This window comes from Peromyscus eremicus, chromosome 7 (genome assembly GCF_949786415.1).
Source record: "Peromyscus eremicus chromosome 7, PerEre_H2_v1, whole genome shotgun sequence".
NCBI classification, from domain to species: domain Eukaryota; kingdom Metazoa; phylum Chordata; class Mammalia; order Rodentia; family Cricetidae; genus Peromyscus; species Peromyscus eremicus.
The window spans coordinates 114,968,652-114,991,511 of NC_081422.1; the positions used below are offsets into that span (position 1 = coordinate 114,968,652).

The 22,860-nt window shown below is 48.2% G+C and overlaps 1 protein-coding gene across 4 annotated transcripts in view; it reads right to left on the reverse strand.

Annotated features, from left to right (window-relative positions):
- Ulk4 (unc-51 like kinase 4) overlaps positions 1–22,860 on the reverse strand; it is a 312,713-nt gene that overhangs the window by 106,073 nt on the left and 183,780 nt on the right. For all 4 annotated transcript variants that reach the window (XM_059268917.1, XM_059268919.1, XM_059268918.1 and 1 more), the window contains exons 33-34: positions 8,403–8,569; positions 1,130–1,228 (exon numbers count right to left, since the gene is read on the reverse strand). In XM_059268917.1, the coding sequence (XP_059124900.1) occupies positions 1,130–1,228; positions 8,403–8,569 (266 nt within the window). The remainder of the gene's footprint in view (positions 1–1,129; positions 1,229–8,402; positions 8,570–22,860) is intronic.

Consider the following 22,860-nt stretch of genomic DNA (forward strand, 5'->3'; position numbering starts at 1 on the left):
CCATGTTTGGGTTCTCCTTCCATTTGGTTGAAACCATTGAGCTATTCAAAACTCAAAGTTTGCATTGGTTTCACCTAGAAATTTAGTGGCCTTGTGTAATCCTGCTTGTTTTCATCCCTGCTCTGTCACGGTTGGGGAAGGGGTGCTGTATCTGCACCTTTCTAACTCTGTGGTGTCCTGCACAACTTAGCAATCTCTCCTGGAAGGGACTGGGTGCTCAAAAGACTTGTCCTTCCTTACAGGAATTCATTGCATTTTTATCACACTTTCATTAAGAAAGTAACTAAATTTGATTCTCCTTATTTATTTTGTCTATGTATATATGTATGTGTGTATATGTATGTATGTATATATGCATCTATCTACCTACCTACCTACCTTTCTATCTATCTATCTATCTATCCATCCATCCATCCATCCATCCATCTATCTATCTATCTATCTATCCATCTATCCTTTTTCAGACAGGGTCTCACTGTGTAGTTCTGGCTGACCTCACACACACACATTTCCTTCTCAGGAGTTCATTTAACATATGTGTGCCATCTAGCCTGGATATTAAATATTATCTTAATGAATGAAATGCCACCTGGTTTTAAAAATCAAGTATAATATTAGTATTTTTAAAGAATAAATGGCCTTCTGGAAGCTCCTTTGGTTTTAGGGGTTTTTTGTTGTTGTTGTTGTTGGGTTTTTTTTTGTTTTTTTTTAATTTATTTATTTATTATGTATACGGAAGAGGGCGCCAGATATCATTACAGATGGTTGTGAGCCACCATGTGGTTGCTGGGAATTGAACTCAGAACCTTTGGAAGTGCAGTCAGTGCTCTTAACCTCTGAGCCATCTCTCCAGCCCTGTTGGGGTTTTTTGAGACAAGGTTTCTCTGTGTAGTTTTGGTGCCTGTCCTGGATCTCACTCTGTAGACCAGATCCACCTCGCTCTGCCTCCTGCACCACCACCGCCTGGCCACTGGTTTTAGTTTTGAAGGGAATTAAAATGATAGGAACTCAGGCATTCTTGAAATTCAGATAAAATCACTTTAGTCTCAGCATTTCTGAAAAAGCACACAGTTGAGCCCTCACACAGGCAAGCCCTGGCACAGGCATCCTCACACAGGCGAGCCCTTACCAGCGGGATAAGCAGGCTAATGAGGTCTGTGAGCGGTTTGCTGAGTAGCAGCAGGTTCTCTGCAGCCTGTGTGTCCCCTCTCGAGCCTGACTTCTGGGCCTGGAACGAAAGGAAAAGAAATGCAAGTGGTCTGGAGATCAGTCAGCCTGGCAGCGAGGGGCAGGTGCCCGTGGACGGCCGGTAAGGGGGGCTGAGGAGTGCTGCTATCTCTCCAAGTGCTGGAAGGAGAGGGGGCAGACCCTTCCTGCAACATCTGTCCCATCTGGATGATGGCCAGAGAGACGGCTCAGAGGGTTAGAGAGCTTGTTATGTAAAAACATAAGGGACCTAAATTTAGATCCCAGCACCCACATGAAAAGCCAGACGTGGCTGTGGGGGAGGAGGCAGGAGGCTCCCTGAGGCTTGCTGGCCTCCATCTTAGCTTCAGGTTTACTCAAAGGAAGGAAGCAGACAGTAAAGGAGCAGGACACCTGGCCTTCACCTCTGGCCTGTGAGTGCACCTGAATGCATGCATGCCCCATACCAGACACATATACATGGTACTTGTAAACGTGCGCGCACGTGCGCACACACACACACACACGCACACGCACACACACGCACACACATCCCAAAACATTGGGGGTGGGAGCAAAGGAGACTTTAATCTGGTTTTCTAAAGTCATATAATAAGTAACAAGGCCAAAGGTCAAACCAAGACCATCCAATGCCAAGTTGCACTACTCATCTCTGGGTGTTTCTATGCACACCTATAACACGTGTGTCTACCCAACCTACATGAACAGGCTTCTAGGATGGCTCTCCACTCCTTGGGACACTGTCTTAGTTAATTTCCTGTTGCTGGGATAAAAATACCCTGACAGAAGCACCTTAAGGGGAAAGGTTTTATTCTGGCTCAGTGTTCAAGGGTCCCATCTCAGGAGGCAGGGAAGCTGAGATGGCAGGGATGTGAAGCAGCTTGCAACATTGTATCCATAATCAGGAAGCAGAGAGCCATGAATGCATGTGTGCTCAGCTAGCTTCCTTCACTTCCACAGTCTAGTATTCCTGCCCAGGGAACGGTCCTGCCCACAGTCAAGTTTTTTTCTGATCCTGCCCAGCCCCACAGACTCCGTAGCTGCTTATAAAATAATCATTCAGAAGCTTATATTAATTAGAACTCTTTGGCCATTAGCTCAGGCCTACCACTGAGCTCTTACTCAGCCCATTTCTGTTAATCTATATGTCACCACATGTTCCTGTGTGCCATTACATGCTGTTCCCTGGATGGCAGGCTGGTGTCTGCTTTGACTCAGCCTTCCTGTTCCCAGAATTCTCCTTGTCTGTTTACCCCGCCTATACTTCCTGCCTGGCTACTGGCCAATCAGCTTTTTATTTATCAACCAATCAGAGCAACACATATTCACAGCATACAGAACATCCCACAGCATTCCCACATCAGTTAACACAGCTAATTCTTCCCAGCTATGCCAAGAGGCTTGTTTTCCAGGTGAGTCCAGATCCCAGGAAGCTTACACCACGAACCATTACACATAGGCTTGAACTACACTGGAATAAGAGATGAGTCCTTCTGATCTGAGATCCATCTTCTCCTGTGGGCCTCCACAGAACTAACAGCAAGCATCTTACCACAGAGATGGATCGCTTCACATTCAGAACAGATTCTTCTGGCACCTTAGCTTTAGGATGTGCACATTTTTCTCAGGCTGCTTTTAGAACATGACCTTAGCCTGATCTTGCAGTGCAGGTCTCTCTGCCCCAGATCATGAACCTCGGTTCCAAGGTCCTTCCCCAGAAAGCCAAGATTCCCCCGCACTTCAGGCCTGCAAATAGAATTTCACCTGCCTGATTGCTTGATTGCTATTACTGGTGCAGAAGGTCTTTGCTGAGGATCCAACACCCTCCTAACAGCTTGCACCTTTCCTGGCTGAGGGGAAGAACCGGCAACTGTTGGTTTGCTCTCCTCTGCCCCCTCCCTGCCTGCCTTTCTCAGAAAGGCAGTTTTCTCCTGGAGACCTGGACCTCTCAGCATCGTGGCTGTTGATCCCTCGCCCTCCGAGGCACAGGCTGGAGCGGAGTACAGCCTTTGCCCATTAAACATTAACACATCATCCTGGAGCTGACACTGATGTCTACTGGTAAGGATAAGACAGGCTCACAAATTAGGATGTGTCTGCAGCAGGGCTGTGGGGCCAGCACTCCATTTCTAAGCTTTCTAAGCTGGCGGATGAGGCCACAGAACAAGCCCATATTTGGACACTTGCCCACAAGACACCCAGTGGTCCTTCAGACCCTCCAGTGCCTTGAGGATCATCAGTAATGCCTAGACCCTGTCTGCAGCAGTCATGTGACTCTCTACAGTGGACAGGGATTTCAGAAAGAGACCTCAACTTTGCATAACTTGGCAGTTTGTAAGATGAACACATTAAAAACTTAGCGACACCCTTCACAAAGGACTCACCCAGTCTGTGATGGAATCCCTGTACAGTGAGAGGCCCTTGAATGGATAAGGCAGCCCCCAAAGAGGCCCAGACAAGGTGCAGAGGTCCAGGCCTGCCTCACTTCACATCTCAGCATCTCACTCTTTAGGCAAGCCCCATGACTCCCAGCTCTCGGGCCTCCTGGGCACTCTGGGGCTCCTGTCCCTCCATGACACAACCACTAACCTCGCCATCTAGGTCCTCCACCTCTGCCTCTGGCCCCACTGACTCTTTTCTAAAGATACTGTCTCTTGCCACTCAGTGTCCTTGACCTACCCAGGTGTTGTAGTCAAGGCAAGAGAAGACAGAAGCCTGACTGAGGTTTGCAGAGAAGCAAGTACATGTGTTAGACACCTGAGGTAGAATTCTGCATTGCTCAATGGCAGGCTGGGTGTGGACAACAAAAAAAAAAAAGAAAGTTAAGAGTGTAAGAGTGACTCCTGGGTCCCTGGTTTGTGCAGCAGAAAAGGTTGCTGCAGGGGGGGGGGAGTGGCATGGGTTGCTGCAGGGGGGCATGGGTTGCTGCAGGGGGGCATGGGTTGCTGCAGGGGGGCATGGGTTGCTGCAGGGGGGTATAGGTTGCTGCAGGGGAAGGCCTGCATGGCTTGCAATGGGGGAATGGTCTTGGGGTACATATGGTAAGCTCAACATTAGGCCCCAGGGCATCTGGCCGTCACACCAAGCAAACTGCTAGATATATATGAGCACGGATCTCAGAGAACTCTTGGAGAAATACATACATGATATTTTCTCAACATGGCTCAACTTATGGGCCATATTTAACTGTAAATGGCCATGTGACATGATCTCAGTATAAAACATCCTAGCACTAACTACAATCCTGTCACTTCAGCCTCACCACTTGAATCTAGTGATGGCATCAGGCACTACACATAGGTCTGCTGATGAGCAGAGGCCAGACAATCTGTGCAGATGGAGGGATATGACGATTCCGTCAGTTCTGATGAGGTCTACCCAGGACCCATCACTTGACTGAGTGTGTGAGGCCCCGGGTTTAAATCCCAGCACCACAAAAAGGTTCTGCCAATAGTGATGGGACATTCATGCTAAAACCATTGTGAACAGACACATTTTAGGGCTGAAGATAAAGCCCTGTGGTGGGGCCCTTGCTTCAGATGCTCAGACCCTAGGGTCATCACAGCGCTGGGGAGGGGAGGAGGGGAGGAGGGGAGGAGGGGAGGAGGGGAGGAGGGGAGGAGGGGAGGAGGGGAGGAAACCATGATGGAAGTGCTCAGTTTAGGGCTGGGTAGGCAGAGAGGAGGCAGGGGAGGCTGCAGAGGCACCCTGGGGCAGGGGAGGGGGGTTCAAGGCCCAGATTATCTCCTCTTAAGTCAGAGAGTCACACCATAGGGAACGATGGACCATTGCTGTTTTTAAAAGAAAGGCGAGATTTAACCATAATGATGGCGAAAACGTCACACATATTGGTTCGTGGGGCAGAGTCACAAGGGAAGACCATGGAGAGGCAAAGTGGGGAGTCCCACAATGCACCACAGACACAGGACAGCCCAGCGGCCTGCAGGCTTTGTCAGAGACCATGCACAGCTCAGTGTGTGGACAATACTGTCACGAGACAACACGGCCCGACTGTCCCACCATAGGACCCCACGGCGGCAAGCTTTCTATGCCACCTCAGCACTGAGAGACAGAGCCCCGGCTGGATTCAGGAGCTCCCATTATCCACCAGAGAGTACCCTGACCTTCAGATCATCGAATTTCCACACGTATCAGCATTCGTATATTGACAAGCTTCCCTAACTTAACAACTGGATATTCCCTAAAAACTAACATTCCTTTTAAAACAAACAAACAAACAAACCATTTTTATCAGTTCTTTCAGAATTTTATACAGTGTATTTTGATCATATTCACCCTTCCCCCAACTACTCCCAGATCCACTTCTACAACTCCCTAACCACCCAACTTCATGTTCTTGCTCCCTATTTTTTTTTTTTAAATCCACCCAATTTATGCTGTTCAAATACTCTTGGGAGCGGGGCCTGTCCTGAGTATCGGTTGACTTACCAGGGGCCACCCCTTGAGGAAAACAGACTTTCTCCAAGCAGCTATCACCTGCCAATAGCTCCTCAGCAAGGGAGGAAAGGGCTCACGTCCCCCAGCCCTTTCCATGCTGGGATTCTGTCTGGCTTGGTTGCATAGGCCTTGTGTGCTGTCTCAGTCACCGAGAGTTCATATGAGCATCTGCCCTTTGTGTCTGGACGGCAGTCTTCTTGTATCCATCCACTGCCTCTGGTTCTTAGATCCCAGTATCCCTGAGCCTCGGGGGTGGGCATGAAGAACCTACTACTGTTATTAGTATAAAACGACTCCCAGTGACTCTTGACTCCTGCAGGTGACTGCATCTCTCGACCTTCATCAAAGATACTGTTTCTTAGAGTAATGGCGATGAACACGCAGATGCACAGCTGGCCAGCTACAGAGACTGCGAGACTGTGGAGTGCTTGGTCCAAATGGACATCTATATCATACCTCATTCTCTCTGATCTGGCTGAGATTACAAGTGCCTGGTTCTATGCTGGGATCCTAAGGGCAAAACAGAATAGCACCCTAGCACATCAGCTTCCCAGGGGTTGGTTTTGTCAGCAAAGGAAGCCTCCTGCCAACAGGGTGGTAAGTGTTTTTCTTCTCCCTGATGCTCATGATACAAGCAGTGGTTACTGCTAATGTCCCAGGACATGGACGATGCTTACACATAACGACGGAGTATGCTCTAGTCTCTCTTCTAGGTTTTATAGCAATCCTTCACAGAAGTTACAGTATTTGCTTCATGGATGAGAAACCAGTGTGCAGACAGCTGGGCACAAGGCTCAGAGCTGCCCAGGTAAAGGTGGTATGTCTGGGATTGGAACAGATGGCTCTCACCATACCCCTGAGTTCTCTGTGCCTTCCTGCCCCTCATCCCCCTCACCTGGGGAGATGAACTAGGACTGATTCTGAATCGTGGGACCATTGGGGTAGGAACTGGTGAGGATTCTGACTCCTGCTGTCCCTGCTCTCCCTCACCCACTCACCCCTACTCCCTCACCCACTCACCCCTACTCTTGCTGAGTCTCTCTTCCCCAGGAAACAAAGCTGCTCACATACCTGACTGAGACTCACACCTTGCACTGATACCCTTCCACTGCCCCCTGTAAAGAAGCTCCTGCCAGACGCAGACAGGGGCTTGATGGGCACAGCCCCAGTGTGGAGGGTTTTTAAAGTGCCAGAACAAACTCTCAGGTGTGCAAAGCATCCAAGGCCGGGATGGATGGACTTGTCTTTGATGAGGACTTTGCTTCTTTCCCCAGCTCCTTCCTTTAACTCAGCCTCGAGGACACACTTCCTGCAGACGGACACTAGGTACTGGAGATCAAAGTCAGCCGCCACCTCAGAAAGCAATCCGGCTCACAGTATGAGGAGGACCGAGAAAGACGCAGTCAGAGTGCAGGGGGTCAAAGGCTACGGAAAGCACACAACAGCAGTGAGGCTGGGGTGAGAGGGACAATCTGAAGAGACCAGGAAACGTTTTGTGTCAAGGAGCTTTAGTTTTTAAAATCCTGAGTGTCTTATCTACCTAATCACCTGGAATTCAAAAGAGCACAATACCGTCCCAGAGTCTGTCAACTTCTGATCCTTTAATTTACAGCCTTCGTGGCCCTGATATCACCTCCACAGACGGTGATCATCAAGGCACTCAGAGCTCTTCACAAACCACCACTGTGGGAGCAGCAGTGAGAATGGTGTTGTCTGAAGAGAGACTCATGGGGGTGGGGCAGGAAAAGGGGCGAGACACGTAGGTGGCATTTCAGCCTCAATCACAGCATCTGCTTCTCTCCGAGCCGAGAGGGACCATCTGATACACGGCTCAGTCATTTCACCAAGATTTTAAACAGGCCAATGACCTGACCTTGCAGCGTGCCATTCTCCTGCTCTAAGTGTCACATGACTCAGTTGGTCAGTGAGCATCAAATGACATGGGCCTGGGAGGCACTAGCACACAGCAGTATCAGTAAAACCACACCTCTCCCTTTCACAGAGCACAGTGCAGAACATGGTCACATTCGTGGTTGACTTATGCTGTCTATGGCTGTGGAACACATTCCAGATCCTCAGACTCATCTCACAGTTCCGAATATTTATCAGTTATAAAGGAAAGCAAGTGAGAGAATTTATGTGGACTATGTGTGGAGACAGACAGACATCTGTGATAGTTAACCTTCACTGGAGAAAGCAGGATGGGCCCTGGTGTTAATGTCTGCCTGCTATCTCACTGCTACTTAATGGGACAGTAACCTCACATGCCTGCCCTGTGCCTTCCCACCATGATAGACTATACCCCTTCTAACTGTGAGCCAAATAAAACCCTCCTTAAACTGCTTTTTAGTCAGGTATTTTGTGATAAGAATGAATAACTACTACAGATTCAGGCACATATGTAACATATGTATAACCATCCAGTCTGTTCCCAGCATGCTCAGCTTCCTGCTGAGGGTGGGCAAAGAGATCTGTCCACTACTGGCCAACCCCTGATGCACTCAAGGCAAAAGCTGTCTTCACACAGGAGTGGCTTCCCAGGTGATGCCCACTAAGGCTCTCCTGCCTTCCCTTAAGATTCTATGACCCTCTCTGCCTTCCTTGGTCATGTCCCCACCTCACATGGCCTGAGCAGGCCGCGTCTATAACAGACATTCTTTGAGAAAGCAAAGCCAAGCTAGAGGAAGACACACAGAGGAGACCACAGAGGCAGAACAAGCAGGCCCAGGAGGACTTACCTGCAGAGCCTGCCGCACGATGCTGGAGGTGTACGTCAGCATGCCCAGCAGGATATCAAGCAGCGACGTCAGCAGCATGGCCGCCGGCTCTGTGCTGTTCTTATTGTCACTGTCCAAGCACAGTGTGGCAGTTTCTGTGAACATGTTACAGACGTGACCAACAAGTCCTGATGGTAGAAAAAAAGGAAAAGTTCTGTCGTAAGATGATAAAAATAACGCGCCATGTGACCCGGCAGAGGCGCTGTGGCTCAGTGTGGTATGGACTGGGCACTGACACTGTTTACTTGGGAAAGCCGCTTAAAATGAAGGTTTCTAAGCCTCAAATCCCCAGCGTCTGCTCAGGAGTCTAGAATGGGCCAAGGGATCTTTCTTTTCTTAAGTTCTTTGAGAATTTGATGTAACATGTTTCGGTCATCCCCTTCTCCCAGCTCCTCTCTGATCCACTCCCCTTTCCTACTCACCCAACTTTGTGTCCTTTTGTTTTAACTGATCAAGCCCAATCTGTGCTGCTGCCCATACATCCCTGGACACGTGGCCTTCCCCTGGAATGTGGTCAACTTAGCAGGAGCAACCTTCTTAAAACTCACTCCCCTAAGGGCCATCAGTTGCCAACAGCCCCCTAGCTGGGGGGCGCGGGGAGGGCAGGCGATGGGACAGAACGGGGACCTTGTGCCTGTCTCCCCTCTCCATGCGGAGATGCGGTCGGTCTGGCTTGAGCTCGCTGTGCACAATGTCATTGGAGAAGCTTCCTCCTGCAGTGGATGCCGGGTCACACAGACACCCACAAATGGTCCAAGTGCAGAGAATAAGAGCCTGTGGACTGCTCAGCCCGAAGTGGGACATCGGTACCTCACCCTCCTCCTAAGGCTCAGGGGTCATTGCGGAAGGGGTTGGGGTAGAAAGGCTGCAAGAGCCTGAGGTAGTGGCTGAGTACAAGGCCACACTGTCCTCAGCACAGAGCAGAGCAGCTGCACACATGAACTCACACCAAGGGGCAGAGAGCCCCAAACCATACTCAGAAACACACATCCACACCAGCAGGCTTGACCAAAACAAAACATGTTACACAGAAGCACCAGAAGTCAGAGTCTCCATGCCAACCAGTCAGGGACCGGGGTAGACCCAGTAGCCGAGTCTCAAGAGGACATGGACAATTGGGTGATTTCCAGGAGAAAACATAAGCATTTTTTTTCTCATATATTTAAACAATGTGATTAATTACGATTTAGAGAAACATCTCATTCATGAACTGGTGGGTCTGTACCACTGTGATCTCTGAGCCTCACATTACCAACCCTCAGCGTGGTGCAGTGATGGGAACATTACACATGGTGCTGCTGTGAACATTTATGTTGTTACTGTTACTATATTTAGCATTATCCTCTAGTTTACAGGACTGAGTCCGAAGCAACAAGAGGAAATGATGTTGCAAACATAGAGGACAAACAGGGCCGTGGAAAACAATGCAAAGCAGACCCACGTGTTCTCCATGGCGAAAATCTTACACACGTGGGAGCATCAGGTAAAGAGCTACGACATGCCTTTAGCACCAGTTCCACTGGACCGACAGTGCACTTGGCCTGAGCCCCAGACCACCAGCCGGGTGGGACCTGGTCAAGTTCAGCCCTTGAAGCTTCCAGTCTTCCACATAGTATGAAGTGTTGCTTCCAGCAAACACATCAAATTTTCCCAACAAATGAAAAAGTAACATTTTATCACTAAAAGTGATAAAAATTTGGGTAAATTATATCTAAACCATACAGGCTTCAGAGTTGTAGCTTTGTGGTAAAACCAGGTACAAATGGCACAACTGCCAAGAAGCTTCCACACACACACACACACACACACACACACACACACACACGCACGCACACGCACACGCACACACCCTGTAAAGGCACGTGGAAAGCATTCTAGCACTCCCCAGCCATTAGGTTATTATTTTCTATTTTCATTTTTAAATTTTTATGTGTGGGGTATTTTGCCTGTATGTGTGTATGCGCATTATGTGCTTGCAGTGCCCACTGAGGCCAGAGGAGGGCATCATATCCCATGGAACTGCAGTGGTTGTGAGCCACCTCCCAGGTCCTCTGCAAGAGCAGCCAGTGCTCTTAACCACTGAGCCATGTCTCCAGCCCCAGTCATAACAGTTTACTGCTCTAACCCAACATCTCTAAAAGAAACCAAACTTCATTAAGTCAAAGAACCCTGGAATTATTCTGCATTCATTATAACCAACTCATCAAAAAACTCTGAGAATGATTTTGTATTAATTATGAGCAAATCCTCAAGGAGCTCCCCTCACAGCCCATTTCCATGCATTCAGTGTTCTGGGAATATTAATGCGCATGAGCTGCCCCAGCTCCGGTCACAGCGTCCTTATTATATCGTGACTTTGTTGTGATCTGCTGGAGTGGAAAGCAGATTCTGGAGCACTGTGGGGACATCTAAGCCTGTGGATGACACTTCGCCTTTAAGGTCAGAACAGCTCTAAAGTCTAATGTGACCCTGCCTAAACACAGGCTTCCTTCTGGGAGACGTCACATTTGCATCTTGCAAACCTGTGGTCACCTCTCCTGGGGTTCATTAACACCTGCCTCTGTAGGAAGAGGCAGTCAGTAGTGAGGGGAAGTCATTCTTTCCACAGGCAATCAAAGCTTTACCACTGAAGCCAGTCCATAGGCTAAGGCAACTCCACCCCTTTCCTCTTCCCTCCCTCCTCCCGTCCATCCTCTCTCCCCATTCCTTCTTTTCTCTTTTTCTTCCTTCTTTTTTCCTCCCTCTTTCCTCTCCCTCCTCGATTCCCTCTGTCCTGTCCTTCTATGTGGTTTTTGTTTTTGTTTTTTTTGGAGAAAAAAAATCTTGTTACATAACCCTGAGTAGCCTGGAATTCACCAAATAGACACTGGTGGCCTCAAACTGTGACTGTGATCCTCCTGCCTCTGCCTCCCAAGAGCTAGGATTCCGGCATGTACCACCACACCCAGCCTAAATCTGCTTCAACAGAATGTGCAGGTGAACTCAGCGGTGCCTGTCTTGGACCCTGTGGCCGGTATGGATGGAAACCCTGGTGAACTGTGGGTTTCTAAGTCACAGAGCATTCTACTGCTCAGCCTCCCTTCCCTGAGGATAGCAAGTACCAGCCACAGCAGCCATGGTGCCACGTAAATACAAGTCCACATTCACTGAGTTTAAAAGCTTCGGAGCCATCTTGGTCTATCTTCATTCCACACATGTCCTGACCAGAGATGCCCTCATCCTAATCTCTGAAACCTGTGAACTGACTTCATGTGGCAACAGGATTCTGCAAACATGATTGAATGAAAGAACAAAGCTTGAGGCAGTAACCTGGATGGCCCAGGTGGACTCAGTGAGTCCTAAGGTCTCCTGAGACATTGAAGTCATGGGGACTGTGACCTCAGAAGCAAAATGCTGGAATTTGGCAAGAAGGGATCATGGCTAAGAGGGACGGGACTGTCAGAAGCTTTCCAGCTTTCTTTCTCAAGGCATAAAACCAAGTCTCTGGAAGGAATCAAGCCTGCCCAACACTTTGGACTTCTGACCCCCTGCAGCACACAAGAACAATCACCTGTGTTGTTTTGGACACTCCATTTATCATCACAGTTGCTACAACAACTGCAAACAAATATGAGGTGGTGCGTACGGAGAGCCTTTCCAGACTCAAGTGCACAGGCTTGTCCTGCATGCAGCGGTGTTCAGAGCTGGGCCCTGAGAGGTGACTGAGTCCTGAGGGCTGTGAATATACCAGCCAATCACAGGTGGATTCATAGCTAAGTGGCTGCACCTTCTAAAGGTCCGACAGCTTCTCTATAGTGCCACGGCTGGGGCAAAGCCTTCAAGACGAGGGTGGGGAGGGGCAACCCAGACCTAAACAACAGCACTATGTACTTAGAAGAGGGAAGAAGCACCTTCTGAATGGTTATCTTGGAACCTGGCAGCATGCTACACTAAACATCATTTCCACACAAGCTCAATAACAATGTACACTAAACTCTGATTGTCGTTTATAAATCAATGTCCGCCCACACCTAAAGTCAGTCATTGTGATATCCCAGCTCGAGGGAACTGAATCACCCAGTGCCTCGAGGATTCCCACAATGTGCCCATTGCTACTCCCACAGCTCAGCCACAGCTGACATCCCAAGAGAGGGCCATGTGCCCCGGCCCGGGGCAGCTGCTTTTCTGTAACCAACACAACTGGAATTGCATAAAGAGGGACACATGGGTATCCCATAAGTCCAAAGTCTGAACACATACGTAGTGTTCAAAGTCTAATCAGGAAAGTGTGGGGAGGGGCTTCACGTGGGCTGTCAGGTCTCCTCGGTCACTCTGCTTCAGGCTAACTTTTAAAATAAATTGGGCCCAGCAGTTCAAAGCACACATGGCTCTTCTAGAAGACCCAAATTCCGCTCTCAGCACCCACATGGTGCCTCACAACCACATGTCACTCTAGCTCCAGGCCCTCTTCTGGCCTCCAAGTGAACTGCACCTCCCCCCATGTGTAAATTAAAAAAACAAACTTTAAAAACAAGCCTGCTTTGTTGAAGTTGTATATTTTCACCCCTGTAGACAGCAGCCTGTAATCCCACAGCAATTGTCACTTCAATGACATCGTCAGCAACAGTTAATTAACAGGTGCCACTCCAGCTGCTGCAGCTGCTGCAGAGCAATGTCAGACCCTGGAAGTGAGACACCCAGCGGGGAGTGCACACAGCATCTCCAAGGACTTCTGTGTGGTGGGGTTGTTGCTGTTTTGTGGAGAAAATAAATATTATTTAGGAAAAAACTGACAGCCTTAACATGTCAAATTTCTGGAGACTTTGAAGCTACAATGAAAATCAACTCAGGTCCTGACGGGACCTCAGCGTGTTCACTTACATCTAAATGGAGCCAATGAAGACACAGCAGTGACCACAGGGCTCGGAAATGAGGACACATGGCTGAAAACAGACGAGCGGGCATGGTGCTCGCTCTCCTCCATGCCCTGGGCCTCTGATGGCTCCTGATACCTCTAAAACCCACCTCTCCACTGCCTACAGGACACCAGGCTCTGGAATACCCTCCCCCATTCCTCAATGTCCTGGACCCCCATCCCCCACCTCAACATAGAAGCAAGCTGCTCACTTGCCTGAGAAATATCTGTCTTCCTTCTGCATGGGCACCCACTGCTTGTGCAGCCCTGGCTCCTAGCAGGTACTTCAGGAACAGGTGCCCAGTCACTGACACTCCAGTGTGGCCAGAGGCCCGAGCAGTCCATTGCTGTTCATTAATACAAGCCCATTACTGACCATGGCAATTAGTGGCTGTGTTAGAACAAACCAAAGTCGCCTGAAGGGGAACTTGCAAAGGCAGCTCTAGAACTTGCTGAAGTGAGGAAGCCAAATCTCAGGGCAGCCAGAGGCTGGAGGGCCATAAGATAGAGACAGAGAGGCCTGGGGTGCCTCACGGAAGGTGGGAGCGCCAGGAAGCTAGAGGACACAGGGCACCTTCTTTCTGGCTAAGGAAACACACATTTGGTTTCCTGTAGTTGTAGCTGGCCCTGAGGTTGAACACATAAGTCAGAAACAAGAAAAAGAGGCGTCTCCTGGCTGCCATTCTGGATTCTATCGGGATGACCAGAACAGGCAGGCAGCAAGTAAGCTGAAAATCTCGAAACAATGACAGTAACTCGTCACTGTGAATCTTGGCGAAATGTCCATCACCAGTCAGAGCGTAAGGCTTCCCACACAACCGGAAAAACCCTCATGGCCTAGTGACATCGAATCCGAAACAGTGGCTCAGGGATGCATTTGAGGAGAAACAGAACAATGTAAGAAAATATGAGACACACAACAAAAGACAGACGAGGCTGGAATAGATGGAAGGGCAGGTGAGCTCCAGTGGAAAGTGTGGATAAAACCAAACCTGAATGCCCACGGAATCACCACAGGGGCTCAGAATCTCACTGGAGGTTTAGAGACTTTAGTAAACAAGCTTCAAGGTTTGTTTGAAACATAAGTAGAAAATGATAGCCAGGTGGTTTTCTTAAGAGGCTGAGTCACTACCCAGGAAACATTTCCACAGACACAAACTCAAATGCAATGAAAAGGTCCGGCAGGGGACAGAGTCCAGACAGACGTCAGGGGAACCTGTTAGTACATAAGCAAGGAAGTGAACAGATGGCTTTAAGCCCTAGTAGGAATAAACTTCATTATAAAAAAAAAAAAAAAAAGATCTCACTTTAGGGGTAAGTCTACAGTTCACGTGACTCACAGAAACAATCCAACCTGACAGAACCCTTAGACAGAGGAGACCAAGCCCTCATCTGGGGCGGGGGGGGGGGGGGGGGGGGGGGGCGGGGGGGGGGCGGGGGAGGAACGGGGTGGGGTGGGGGGGGAAGGGGGACGGTCATCAGCAAGGGCAAGAAAACAGGATGGATTTGACAATGAGGTCAGCCGACTACAGTTCAAGAGGTGCGGAGAGTAATTCAAGTGTATGCAAAGTGTGTTCGTGTCCCCAAAACACCAGAGCCCTTACAAAGCATCAAGGAGAGCGAGAACAGTCGGGACACTCATAAGTAAAGGACAGAAACACAAATGACGGTTCTGTGGAAAGTGCTCAAGGAACAAGTAGAGAAGCTGGAAAACAAAGCCAGGCAGTGGTGGCGCAAGCCTTTGATCCCAGCACTCGGGAGGCAGAGGCAGGCAGATCAATGTGAGTTCGAGACCAGCCTGGTCTACAGAGCGAGATCCAGGACAGGCACCAAAACTACACAGAGAAACCCTGTCTCGAAAAACCAAAAAAAAAAAAAAAAAAGAAAACAACAAAAACTCACACTAAGAGAGAGACGCATCTCTGGCACCCAATACGGGGAAAAAACAGCAGAAGACAATGTACCAAGAACTGTCCCCCCTCGCCTTTTCAGTGACCGCCTGTTAGGCACAGCGTGTGACTTTTACAACAAGTCATGTCAAGGGCCCCTGGGCCACTCATGGCATCCCTGCACACACGTGACCTGCTCCGGGGGCCCCTGGGCCACGCATGGCATCCCTGCACAGACGTGACCTGCTCCGGCCAGACAGTCCTTATTTCCACCAAGCTGAGAGCGCCAACTTCTGAGAAAGCTGAGGAAAGCTGGCTCAGTCCTAGATTCTTCCTCACACCTCAGGCTGCTGGGTAAGTAAGCTCTCCACAGGTGGATACATAGTGTGGGCCACCTCTGGGGGAGGGGGCTCATTTTTACCTTCATGTACTTCTGCATTATTTAAATTTTTATAATGAATATGCATTGCTTGAGTGATCAGAAAAAATACTGATATTTTACATCTTTCAAAAAAATCAGAAGAAATGATTGACAGGACTTGAAGCATTTTTTATAACTGGGGCTGTAAGCTTAATTAGCTCACTGCAAGGCTTTGGTTTGAGCTCTCAAAAGCAAGAGAAATTCTCCCTACCTGTTCACACTTTCCCCTGGCTTGTCCCAGTTTTAAAGAAAGTTTCAGAGTTGCACTGAAATTCAGATCCTGAAAGGCAGATGCAGGGTAAGTGCTGCCTGGCTGTCTAAAAGACACCACAGTGCCGGCTTCCCGGTCCGGCCCCTCCCACCAATCCTTCCTGGGCCCTCTGAGTGGGAGGGGCCCATCCCCTCCCCCCACAGCTCATGCCATCTCAGTCCGCTCTGCCTCCTGCAACCTCTCCCGTGGGATCCCACTGCCATGAGTCAGCTTTACCCCCATCTCTTCTGTCTTCTGCTAAACACACTCTTGGTACTTACAGCACCATGTTGGGCCGGGTGTGTGAGTCAGTGGTGGGATTTTCCAGCATGAAAAAGGCTCTGGGTTTGATGCTTAGCAGCCCATCTCAGAGAAGAAAAAACCCACCATCCTCTCCACTTCTGACCCAGTGCACAGGCTGTTCCCCTTTACACTTCACCCTCCAGTCTAGGCTGCATTTTCCCAAAGATGCTTTGCTGGCGGGCCCTCTACGGGGCATCCTCCCCTCTTGCCTATGCTCCGCTGGGCTTTCTGATGCTCAGTACTAGTCGGCTGGGAACCATCCCCGATTGGAAGCAAAGAGATAACAATGGGGACTTCTGAAGACGGGGTGCATTTAGGGGCAGTGACGACCTTTGTTAGGACTTGACACACTTGTCCTGGTGCAGCATGGTCATTTAAGAGGAGCTCCTCTGACCATAGAACCAAGTCCTGCAAACAGCTCAATAGGACAAAGGACCATGTGACCCCCACTCCTGGTACAATGTTGCATTCACCACCCCAGCACAACACCCTCTACTGCTGCCATAGCCTGGGCATAGTGCCAACCATTACTTGGCTGAGGATGAGCCCAGCCCCACATTCACCTCTCCACACTCCAGCTTCTACTTGCTGCACACCTCCAGCCTCAGTACACAACCACTGCCTTCCACGGTCATCCATCACACCAAGGTACCCTGTTCCCACTGCCCTGTGCAGGGGTACTGCCCTACACCATCACAGCCTTGGCTCCCTCAACCCACCCCTCTGCACTCAACACTCTCCCCTTTAAGAGCGTCTGTGTACACTTTCCAAGTCTGCAACACCATCCTCTCAGACAAGGCGTCTCTTCCCAGCTGGACTGCAAGCTCCTCACAGAAAGGATAGCTAACAAAGGAACACACCTTTAAAATGGAGAGCATGTATTTAAACTGAGTAAGGTCCTTTCTGAGCTCTACAATGAGGACCATGACATTGGAACACAGAAAGTATTCAGTCGGTAGGTTTTTGGATTAACCAATCATCAAGGAAGTTGAGGCACAGTGACTGTGCTTTAGGGTATGGGTGAGGACTTCTTCCTTTGGCCCAGAGCCTCTCAATAGCCAACACCACATCAAGTAAATGTCTATGAATTCGGCAGCAGGAAAAACAAAGGACAGGAATGATAGTTGGGAAAGTTACGACTCTCACAAATAGGAGTGTTTTCATATACACAAAAAAGGAAGTTAGTGAAAAAACATGACTGGCACACACCAAACCTCCTAATTAATTCTAGATGATAGCATAACTAGTACACACCAGTTCTACAAGGCATGATGATACTTTTATATGATGATGTAACCCCAGATCAAATACAGGAGACGACTGTCCCTCAAATGTTAGACAGGACATGTGAGGACTAAAGTTATGTATTAAGTATAAATGACTGTGCATAAGAGATCTATAAAACAAACGTGTCTCTGACCTGTAAGCCCCACTTGCCCAAGGACAGATTACTTCCTGGAATGCTGGGGGCTGTTCATGAAAGGTAATAAGCCACATGTTTCCACTGCTATAAACAAGGTCAGTTGCCCCAATGGCATAGGACGTGTTTGATCACACATAGGAGGGAGGTACATAGGCAGGAAGTACCTCAGGATGTATGCTTGCCCCCATCAGACAAAGGCAGGAAGTACGTAGCCTTACGGAGCTTGCCTTTATAATCACCTGACTAACATACTTTGGTACCATTCTCTGGGGATCCCAGGTGTGGACCTGGTCAGTGTCCATCTTCCTGGTCAGTATTTTAATAAAGCTTGCTTCAAATTTGGCTCTAAAACTGTGATAATGGTCTTATTCTCACCCAGTGGGATTTACAGAAACTGTCAAGGCTCCAACTCTAGAGAGAGAAACCTGAATCCAGTTCCCTTACTCCTGCAGTGTGGGTCTAGTGGGACTTTCCCAGGTGCAGGCGGCAAGCCTGAGCAGAGCAATGCTCTCTTCCTCAGTGAGGAGAAGCTGGCACTGGAGTTAGTGTCTGCCGGGAAAGCCAAAGGTTAAGGGCAGAGAAATGAAGACCCACTCAGAGACCTGCACGTTGCTCCCCAAACTTAGCTCAAGGTAAGTTCTAAGGTGTTCCCTGTATGAAACAGAGGGAAGTGTGCTGAAGATCATCCCTGCAAGCCTGAGTCCTGTGGAAGCTGCCCATCCCACACAGCTGGAAACAAGTTCTGACAGCCCCAGAGGGGGGGCCTTGCTAAAGATTCTTGAGTATTTAACTAAGACCCATAGTGCCATTCCTTATTAACACAGCTGAGGCAACAGGAATTTCAAATAAGCCTTGAAAGACTCAAGCTGAGCCACCTATAAATTAAGTGACAGCCAGAGGAGACTTGGCATTCTGTCTACAGACAGGACTCGGATGTGCAGCACAGACCCCAGAATAACTACCTGCAAAACAAAACGAGCAGAATTCTCCAGAAGCCAGGAAGTACAATCTACAACCCAGGAGAGACGGAGGGCAGGAGAGACACCAAGGTGATGCAGCAGCATTTTAAAGTAGCCAAGGATAATATACAATGACATAGAAAACATAGGCATAACAAATTAACAGTGGACCCCGAGACATAAAACTTATGAATCTGGAACAAAAAGTGCATGATGCATCCCTGGTGGGAAGAAGGGGGAGGGGGGACTCAGCCCACCTGAAGATAGAGCTGTAGAAATGACTCCGTCTAAGAAATGTAGAAGAAGATTAAATTGGGAAACAGAGATGAGATTCAAGTACATATATAAGTACATACAAGACATTTGTTTTCATATGAATCACAACTGGAGATTAAGCAGGAAAGGGGAAGCATGGGGAGAAAAATATTCTAATTGTATGAGTGTGTGTGTGTGTGTGTGTGTGTGTGTGTGTGTGTGGTCCATCTGTGTATGCACCAAGTGCAGTATGGATGGATACCAGAAGAGGGTGTTTGATCCCTGGAGCTGGAGTTTTCAGTGGCTGTAAGCTGCCCACATGGGTACTGGGAAACCAAACTCAGTTTATCTACAAGAGCAGAGGCATCTAACCACCGAGCCATCTCTCCAGCCCTTTCCAAAGTTGTTGTTTTCTTTTATAACAAAACAAAATATAAGCACAAGGAGTTTTGGTAAAACACATATAGAAAAACTGTAGGATCTCAGTTAGTCATCCTCACATGGACAGCTCCCTAAAAGGAAAGTGGGGGACATAGTCACTATTATCTGACATTTCCAACATCGTGACATAACACAGAGATGCTGTGGAGCAACCCTTTTCTACACTGTGAATATGTATTATTCTCACTGGTTAATAAAAAGCCGACAGGCTGTTAGCTGGGGCAGGAAGTTAGGTGAGAGAAGCCAAACAGAATGATGATGAGGGAGAAGGGCGGAGTGTCAGGAGTCACCAGCCAGACACTGCTGTGGGATGTTCTGTATGTCAAATGCTCTGATTGGTCAATAAATAAAACACTGATTGGCCAGTGGCCAGGCAGGAAGTATAGGCGGGACTAACAGAGAGGAGAACAGAGAAAACAGGAAGGCAGAGGGAGTCACTGCCAGCCGCTACCATGACAAGCAGCATGTGAAGATGCAGCGTGAGCCACGTGGCAAGGTATAGATTTATGGAAATGGATTAATTTAAGCTATAAGAACAGTTAGCAAGAAGCCTGCCACGGCCATACAGTTTGTAAGCAATATAAGTCTCTGTGTTTACTTGGTCGGGTTCTGAGCGGCTGTGGGACTGGCAGGTGACAGAGATTTGTCCTGACTGTGGGCCAGGCAGGACAACTCTAGCTACAAGACACAGAGGAAGTAAAATAAGAATGTTGTACTAAGAAAAGGTACCAAGCCACATGGCTAAACATAAATAAGAATTATGGGTTAATTTACATGTAAGAGCTAGTTAGTAATTTGTTGCATGAATCCTAAGTGGTCTTATAACAAAAACCCAGAGCCAGATAGTGGGGTAAATGCTGAAAGATCAGACAGACAAAGGAACAAGCCACTAGAGAAACTTCTCACCACTACCGAATGCTCAGGCGGAAAGGGAGGTGAGATCCCATCTCCACGAATCCTCAGACTGCAAGCCTCTGCATCCTCACCTGAAAGGGAGCTGAACTGCTTATATGCCTTTCTCCGCCCAGCCATTTCACTTCCTATCTCAACCTTCCTAGTGCTGGGATTAATGGCGTGTGTGTTTCCCAAATACTGGGGTTAAAGGTGTGTGCCACCACTGCTGGCTCTGTTTCTCTCCTAGACCGGATCAATCTCATGTAGCCCAGTGTGGCCTTGAACTCACAGAGACCCAGATGGATCTCTGCCTCCCAAGTGCTAGGATTAAAGGTGTGTGCCACCACTGCCTGGCCTTGGTGTTTAACTCTGGCTGGCTCTATCTTCTGATCTTCAGGCAAATTTTATTAGGGTACAACAAAATATCACCACAGTAATAAGCCTGATCTATTGGCTGAACATTTAGAAGTAATATTAAGCTTCTGAGTGGTTATTTTGGAAGCGGTGGGCGGGAGAGAAATGTCCAACTACATAGAGAAGCACTGTGTGTCTGTGTGGGGTCTGAATTTTACTTAGAAATAAAAATGGATTTGTATTAGAAATGTCTAATTCTAGACCTTAAAGTCCTAGAAATACTAATAGAATCAGTGCTTTTATTGTTGTTGGGTTTTGCTTGTTTGTTTTTTTTTCAGCAATAGAAAAAAACACTTATGGCTGAGTCCATGAAAACAAAAATCTCAATCTTCATAGAAATAGAGAAGTACTAACTATTCTATTTATTTTGAATTAAGACAGGAATACTGAGATGGTCAGAGAATGCCTGTCACCTACAGGATGGCATAGCTGGCCCTCCCCCTCACCTCCCTTCATCCCTTCTCCAACCTCCATGTTTATGCTCAAATGTGCTCATAAGAAGAGAGGCCTTGCCATTGGCTCTGTACATAAGAGCTGCATCTCAGGATGCTGCCCTCCTGCTCACCCCACTGCTGCCTGACAAGTCCACCACACACCACGGCACAGCTGTTTGGAAGGGGCCTTTGATTTATCCAGTTGTGACCAGTCTGTAGCAGTGGCTACAATTGGTCCATCCTCAACAAACACGAATGATGAGCAACTGGAAATAAAGCCAGCTCTGTGTTTCTGGTCTGTGAGATGCTCAGGCCTTCAGACTGACACAGATATTCTGAATTCATTTCCCATCAGTGTCTGATCAGCTGCTAATTAAACCTGACAGCTGAAAAGAAAGAAGCTGTAGACACCCCCTCCCTCAATGACCTGAGAAGAACTAGTCATGCCTCCTTATACATGATGGCTCTCAGAGGGGAAATACATGGCCGTCATCTCCCCGTAGAAATTATCTGTTTAACTTTGCCCCATACCTGAATACATCACATTGATTCAGTTATACTTAAATCTAGAAATGCAAACCATAAACATACATTTAGAGATAACATTTCATGTCTTGGCAATTTTCAGTCTAATCAAAAGTTGTAATTTAAAATGAACTAGCATTGAGCTGAGGAGACAGATAGTTGTTAAAAGCACTGGCTGAAGCCAGGCGGTGGTGGCGCATGCCTTTGATCCCAGCACTCGGGAGGCAGAGCCAGGCGGATCTCTGTGAGTTCAAGGCCAGCCTGGGCTACCAAGTGAGTTCCAGGAGAGGCACAAAGCTATACAGAGAAACCCTGTCTCGAAAAAAAAACCAAAAATAAAAAATAAAAAAAATAAAAGCACTGGCTGCTCTTGTGGAAGACCCTGGTTCAGTTCCCAGCACTCACATGGTGGCTCACAACCACCTGTAACTCCAGTTCAGGGGATCTTTTGGTTTCCACTGGCACCAGCACAGGTGTCACACACACACACACACACACACACACACACACACACACACACACGCACATGTACACTAAATAAATAAATAAATAATTCTTAAAGAAAAAGAGTAACATTGCTCTTAATCACAGACACACGGAATACATGTGTCATTGCATGCATACACACAGAAAGATCCAGATGCAAACACAGCTATGCACCCACTGCAAATGGGCTTTATAATAACTACATTTGTGGCCATTGGCCCTGAAGCCAGGGAAAGGCACATATTAACAAGGCTGTCTGGGTGCCAACATTAATTATCAATATAAACAAACAAGGGAAGGAACATTGCCCTCCCCAAACTACCCAGGGAGACAGTGCCCTTCCCTAAGCACCTTATGAGACAATCATTACTCTACCAAAACCTGACAAGGACACAATGGAAACACAAAGACTAAACTCATATCCAGACAAACACAGATGCACACCCACTCTACAGATTGTTAGCAAGTCAAATCAACACTGAACAAACCTCACACAGGGCTGGAGAGATGGCCCAAGTGTCGGGAGAGCTTGGTTCTCTGGCAGAGATCAGTTCCCAACATCCATGCCAGGAAACCCTTAGAATCACAACCAAAATACCAACAGCTTTCCTTACAGAGTTAGAATTAAATCCTTAAGTTCACAGATGCACAAAGACCCTGAAAAGCCAAAGCAACCCCAAGAAAAGCAAAGCTAGGACCTTTTCATTCCTGACTTCAGGTCATACTACCCAGCAGCCGGAACCAAAGTGCACGGCACTGACGTCTTCGTCTGTGATCCCTCACGGCAGGAGTCTGTCTGGACCAGGGCTTAGCAGGGAGTCACTGACCCTG